Source organism: Calonectris borealis, unplaced genomic scaffold, assembly GCF_964195595.1.
Source record: "Calonectris borealis unplaced genomic scaffold, bCalBor7.hap1.2 HAP1_SCAFFOLD_260, whole genome shotgun sequence".
NCBI lineage: Eukaryota > Metazoa > Chordata > Aves > Procellariiformes > Procellariidae > Calonectris > Calonectris borealis.
This window is the reverse complement of record NW_027441644.1, coordinates 23,802-29,405: the sequence shown is the minus strand read 5'-3', so window position 1 is coordinate 29,405 and position 5,604 is coordinate 23,802. Positions and strand designations below refer to the sequence as shown.

Genomic DNA, 5,604 nt, shown 5'->3' with positions numbered 1-5,604 from the left:
GCCCCCCCCAACCTGCCTCCCAGCACCCTCCCGCCTCCCTCCCGGTACCGTCAGCGCCATCCAGTCCCCGGGCCGCCATGCTGACCACTAACGGGTGCCCGGGAGGGGGGGAGAGGTGTAACCGGGCCCCCGCCAGCCGCTCCGCCACCTGCCCGGGCCGGGACACAGCGGTCACGGTGACACGGACACGCACACGGACCCCGGTGTCCCCCCCCCCACCCTCCCCGGTCCCGGTTCCCCCCTCCCCCGGCCCTCACGTAGCGCTCCGCCAGCTCCGCGTCTCCCACAGCAGCCGCCGGCAGAGCCGCAGCCCCCCCCGGGGCTCCGCGAAGCCCGGTACGGGGACCAGGAGGAGGAGGAGGAGGAGGCCCAGCCCGGCCCCGGGCCGCCCCCCGCAGCCCCATGGCCCCGGCCCCGGGTTTCGCTCCCCCCGGCGGGGGGGAAGCCCCCGAGGTAGGGGAACCCGAACTTCCCGCTTCACGGAGGTGGGCGGGAACCAGCCCGTGAGGCGGCGGCCAATGAGAGGGAGAGGTGAGGCGGCGGGAACCAATGGGAAGGAGGGGGCGCGGCGAACGGGCCAATAGGCAGGCGGAGGCGGCGGGGAACTACGACTCCGGCGGGCAGCGCGGCGGCAGGGCGCGCATGCGCGGTGGGGCGGGGCCGCGGCGCTGGGTGGGCGGAGCGCCTCGGCGCATGCGCAGGGCGGGGAGGCGGGGCTTTAGCGCATGCGCAGAGGCGCGGCGCGCAGCCCTGAGGGACCCGCCGCCATTTTGTGACCCCCCCCGCCGCCGCCGCAGCCGCCGCCGCTTGACGGCAGCCGCCGCCATGGCGCTGGTCTCGGCCGATTCCCGCATCGCGGAGCTGCTGGGGGAGCTGCACCAGCTCATTAAACAGACGCAGGTAACGTGGCGGCAGCGACACCACCCCCCCCTCCTCGGTTCCCGTCGTCTCCCCTCACCGCCTTTCCCCCCCCCTTTGGCGGCAGGAGGAGCGCTCCCGCAGCGAGCACAACCTGGTCAACATCCAGAAAACCCACGAGCGGATGCAGACGGAGAACAAGAGTGAGGGGAGGGGGCACCGGGGGTTTGGGGGGCACCTCCGAGCCCCCGCTAACCCCCCCTCTGCCCCCTCAGTCTCCCCCTATTACCGGACCAAGCTGCGGGGGCTCTACACCACCGCCAAAGCCGACGCGGAGGCCGAGTGCAAGTAGGGTCTTGCTGGTCCTTTTTAAGCTAAAATCTCTTTATTTTTACGTGTGAAATGTTCGTTTTTACGTCTAAAATCTTCGGTTTTAGTCTCAAATCCCCGTGTTTTAACCGCAAGTCCCCATTTTCAACCCCCAAATTCCCATTTGTTCACCCCAACGCTCCTATTTCAACAGCAACCCCCCCGTTTTCCCCTCAAAATGCCCCGTTTTCCCCTCAAAATGCCCGTTTTCCCCTCAAAATGCCCCGTTTTCCCCTCAAAATGCCTCGTTTTCACCCCCAAATCCCCTTTTTTTGCCTTCAAATTTCCCTTTTAAAGCGGCAAATCTTGACGTTAATTCCCAAATCCCCATTTTCCACCCCAAGCCCCGCCCCTTTTAGCCCCAAGCCCCGCCCCTTTTAGCCCCAAGCCCCGCCCTTTAGCCCCAAACCCCGCCCCTTTTAGCCCCCAAATCCCCATTTTTTAACTCCGAATCTTCCTTTTAACCACAAAATCCCCATTTATTAGCCCCAAATCTCCCTTTCTCCCCCAAATTCCGATTTTTTACCCCCAAATCCCCAATTTTTAACCCCAGCTCCCCTTTTTAACCCCAAATGCTCACTTTTAGCACAAAATCCTCACTTATGAATTCCGAATTATCGCTTTTAAAGCAAAACCCTGTGTATTAACCCCCCAAATAACCATTTTTACCCCAAAATCCCCATTTTTTAACACTACTCCCGTTTTTTAACCCTACCCCCATTTCAACCCCCCAAATCCCCGATTTTAACCCAAACCCCTCCTTTTTAATCCCAAATCCCCATTTTTAATCATAAATCTATATTTTTAACGCAAAAATCCCTGTTTGCTCATCCATGAATTTGCATTTTATTTGTAAATCCCCCTTTTTAACCCTGAATCCCTCTTTTTAACCCAAAACCCCATTTATTAATCCCCTAATCCCCATTTACCTCCCAAATTCTCCCTTCCTCCCGATTTTTCCCCAAATCCGTTTTTATTAACACACAAATTTTTCTGTTTTCTCCCAATCTCATTTTTACCCCCAAATGTTCTTTTTTTTCTGTTTTCTCCCAATCTCATTTTTACCCCCAATGTTCTTTTTTGACACAAAACTGCCATTTATTAACCCCAAAACCCCATTTTTTTCCCATTTCCCCCACGCATTTTCCCAAAAATCCCCATTTGTTTATTCCTAAATTTTGTTTTTGTACAAAAACTTTGTTTATTAACATTGAAATTTTTTTTTTCGGCCAAAAAACAGAGTTTCCCGCCACATCCCCTATTCCCCCCTCCAAATTCCCATTTATTAATTCGTAAGTTGTATTTTAACAAAAAAATTCTCATTTATTGGTTTTTAAGGGTTAGGTTTTATGCGCAAAAGCTCTTTTTTAGTATAAAAATTGTTATTTATTAACACCCAAATACTGTTTTTGTGTCCAAAAACTCCTCATTCTAACCCCAAAATCCCCCTTTTCCCCCCCAAATCCCCCCTTTTCCCCCCAAACCCCCCATTTCCCCCAATCCCCTTTTATTAACCCCAAACTCCATTTTCTCCCCCCAAACTCCCGTTTATTAACCCCCAAATCCCCGTTTTAACCCCTAAAATCCCATTTAACCCAAACCGCCCTTTTCCCCCCATTTTCCTCCCAACCCCATTTTTCCCCAGAATTTTTATTTATTAACGACCAAATTCCTCTTTTTTTGGCAGAAAATCCCCATTTATCAACGCTCAATGTTCTCTTTTCCACCCCCAAAATGCCCATTTTTCCCTTTCAAATCTCATTTGCCTTTCAAACCTGTTGTTTCCCCCAAAATTTTTATTTGTTGACTGGCAAACTTTGTTTTTAACACGATCCCTCAATTTATTAATATCCAAATATTTTTTCTCAGAAAATCCCTATTTTTATTGCCAAATCCCATTTTACCCCCAAAATCCCCCACTTTTACCCCCAAATCCCCCTTTTTTCTCCCTTTTCTCCCCTATCCCCCCATTTTTCCTCAAATTCCCATTTATTAACCCCCGAATTTCTGTTTTTAGGTCCAAATCCCTGTTTTTTCCTGTTTTATTGTCTGATTTTTCCCAAAATGTAGCTTTTTACTCTGTAAATCTTGTTTTTAGCACAACCCCCCCATTTATTAATCCCCAAATCCACATTTTCCCCCCCAATTCCCCTTTCCTCCCCCAAACTCCCCATTTATTAATTCGTAAACTCGGTTTTTGAGACAAAATCGTCGGTTTTCTGAGACAAAATGCTTGTTTTTGAGAGAAAATGTGTCTTTTTTAAGACAAAATTCTGTTTTGCCACAAAATCCCCGTTTATTAACACCACAATGGTCTTTTCTGCCGTCAAAATCTTTGGTTTACTCCCCAAAATCCCCATTTTTCCCCCCAAAAATCTTTCTTTTAATCACAAATGCTCCACTTATTAACGTTCGTATGTTTGTTTTCTTACAAACGCACCGTTTTTGGGGCAAAATCGCCCAGTTTTTGGGGCAAAATCGCCCGGTTTTTGGGGCAAAATCGCCCGGTTTTTGGGGCAAAATCGCCCGGTTTTTGGGGCAAAATCGCCCGGTTTTTGGGGCAAAATCGCCCGGTTTTGGGGGCAAAATCGCACCGGTTTTGGGGCAAAATCGCCCGGTTTTTGGGGCAAAATCGCCCGGTTTTTTGGGCAAAAGCCGCCATTTTTCGCGCAAAAATCGCCCGGTTTTTGAGGCAAAATCCGCCCGTTTTTGGGGCAAAATCCACCATATTTGAGGCAAATTGCGCCATTTTTGAGGCAAAATGCGCCATTTTTGAGGCAAAATAGCCTGTTTTTGAGGCAAAATCGCCCGGTTTTTGAGGCAAAATCGCCCGGTTTTGGGGCAAAATCCGCCATTTTGAGGCAAAATCGCCCGTTTTTTTGAGGCAAAATCGCCCGGTTTTTGGGGCAAAATTGCCGTGTTCTTGGGACAAAATCGCCTGGTTTTTGACACCGACTCCCCCGTTTTTGACGCAAAATCCCGCGGTTTGACCCAAAACCTCTTCTTTTGCCACCGCGCCCTCATTTACGACCCCCAAACTCCCCTTCCCCCCCCAAACTCCCCATTTATTAATTCCCAAACTCTGTTTTTGAGACAAAATCACCCATTTTCTGAGACAAAATCGTCCCTTTTGGGAGCTGAAGTGGTTCCTTTTTGAGAAAAAACGTCTTTTTTTGAGACAAAATTGTGTTTTGACACAAAATCCCCCTTTTTTAACACCACAAGTTCTTTTCTGTTCTCAAAATCCTTGGCTTACTCCCCAAAATCCCCATTTTCCCCCAAAATTGTCCTTTTTATCACAAATGCTCCATTTATTAACCTGCGTGTCCTTCCTTTACTACAAAATGCGGTGTTTTGGGGGCAAAATGCGGTGTTTTTGAGGCAAAATCGCCCTGTTTGGGGGCAAAATACGCCATTTTGAGGCAAAATCGCACCATTTTGGGGCAAAATCGGACCATTTTTGGGGCAAAATCGGTCGTTTTTGGGGCAAAATCGCCCTGTTTTTGGGGGCAAAATCGCCCGGGTTTTGGGGCAAAATCGGCCGTTTTTCGGGCAAAATTGCCCTGATTTGGGGCAAAATTGCCCTGATTTTGGGGCAAAAGCCGCCATTTTTCGGGCAAAATCGCCTGGTTTTTGAGGCAAAATCCGACGTTTTGGGGGCAAAATCCACCATATTTGAGGCAAAATCTGCCATTTTTGGGGCAAAATCGCCCGGTTTTTGGGGCAAAATCGCCCGGTTTTTGGGGCAAAATGCGCCATTTTTGAGGCAAAATGCGCCATTTTTGAGGCAAAATAGCCCGTTTTTTGAGGCAAAATAGCCCGTTTTTTTGAGGCAAAATGCGCCATTTTTGAGGCAAAATGCCGCCATTTTTGGGGCAAAATCGCCCGTTTTTTGGGGCAAAATCGCCCGGTTTTTGGGGCAAAATGCGCCATTTTTGAGGCAAAATGCGCCATTTTTGAGGCAAATAGCCCGTTTTTTGAGGCAAAATCGCCTGGTTTTTGAGGCAAAATGCGCCATTTTTGAGGCAAAATGTGCCATTTTTGGGCAAAGTGGCCCGGTTTTTGCGGCAAAATCGCCCGGTTTTTGGGGCAAAATTGCCGTGTTCTTGGGACAAAATCGCCTGGTTTTTGACACCGACTCCCCCGTTTTTGACGCAAAATCCCGCGCTTTTGACCCAAAACCTCTTCTTCTGCCACCGCGCCCTCATTTACGACCCCCAAACTCCCCTGCCCCCCCCCCAAACTCCCCAATTCCCCCCTTTCCTCCCCATTTTTCCCCCATTTCCCGCCGTTTTTTCCCCTCAGCATCCTCCGCAAGGCGCTGGATAAAATCGCCGAGATCAAATCCCTGCTGGAGGAGCGACGCATCGGTACGGG

The 5,604-nt window shown here is 50.1% G+C and overlaps 1 protein-coding gene across 1 annotated transcript in view; it reads left to right on the top strand.

Annotated features, from left to right (window-relative positions):
- Positions 1-740: 740 nt before the first annotated feature.
- The window catches only part of LOC142077461 (uncharacterized), a 16,357-nt gene continuing 11,493 nt past the window's right edge, over positions 741-5,604 (top strand). Inside the window, exons 1-4 of the mRNA XM_075139439.1 lie at positions 741-900; positions 986-1,061; positions 1,134-1,206; positions 5,533-5,601. Coding sequence (XP_074995540.1) covers positions 826-900; positions 986-1,061; positions 1,134-1,206; positions 5,533-5,601 — 293 coding nt within the window. The 5' untranslated portion in view covers positions 741-825. The remainder of the gene's footprint in view (positions 901-985; positions 1,062-1,133; positions 1,207-5,532; positions 5,602-5,604) is intronic.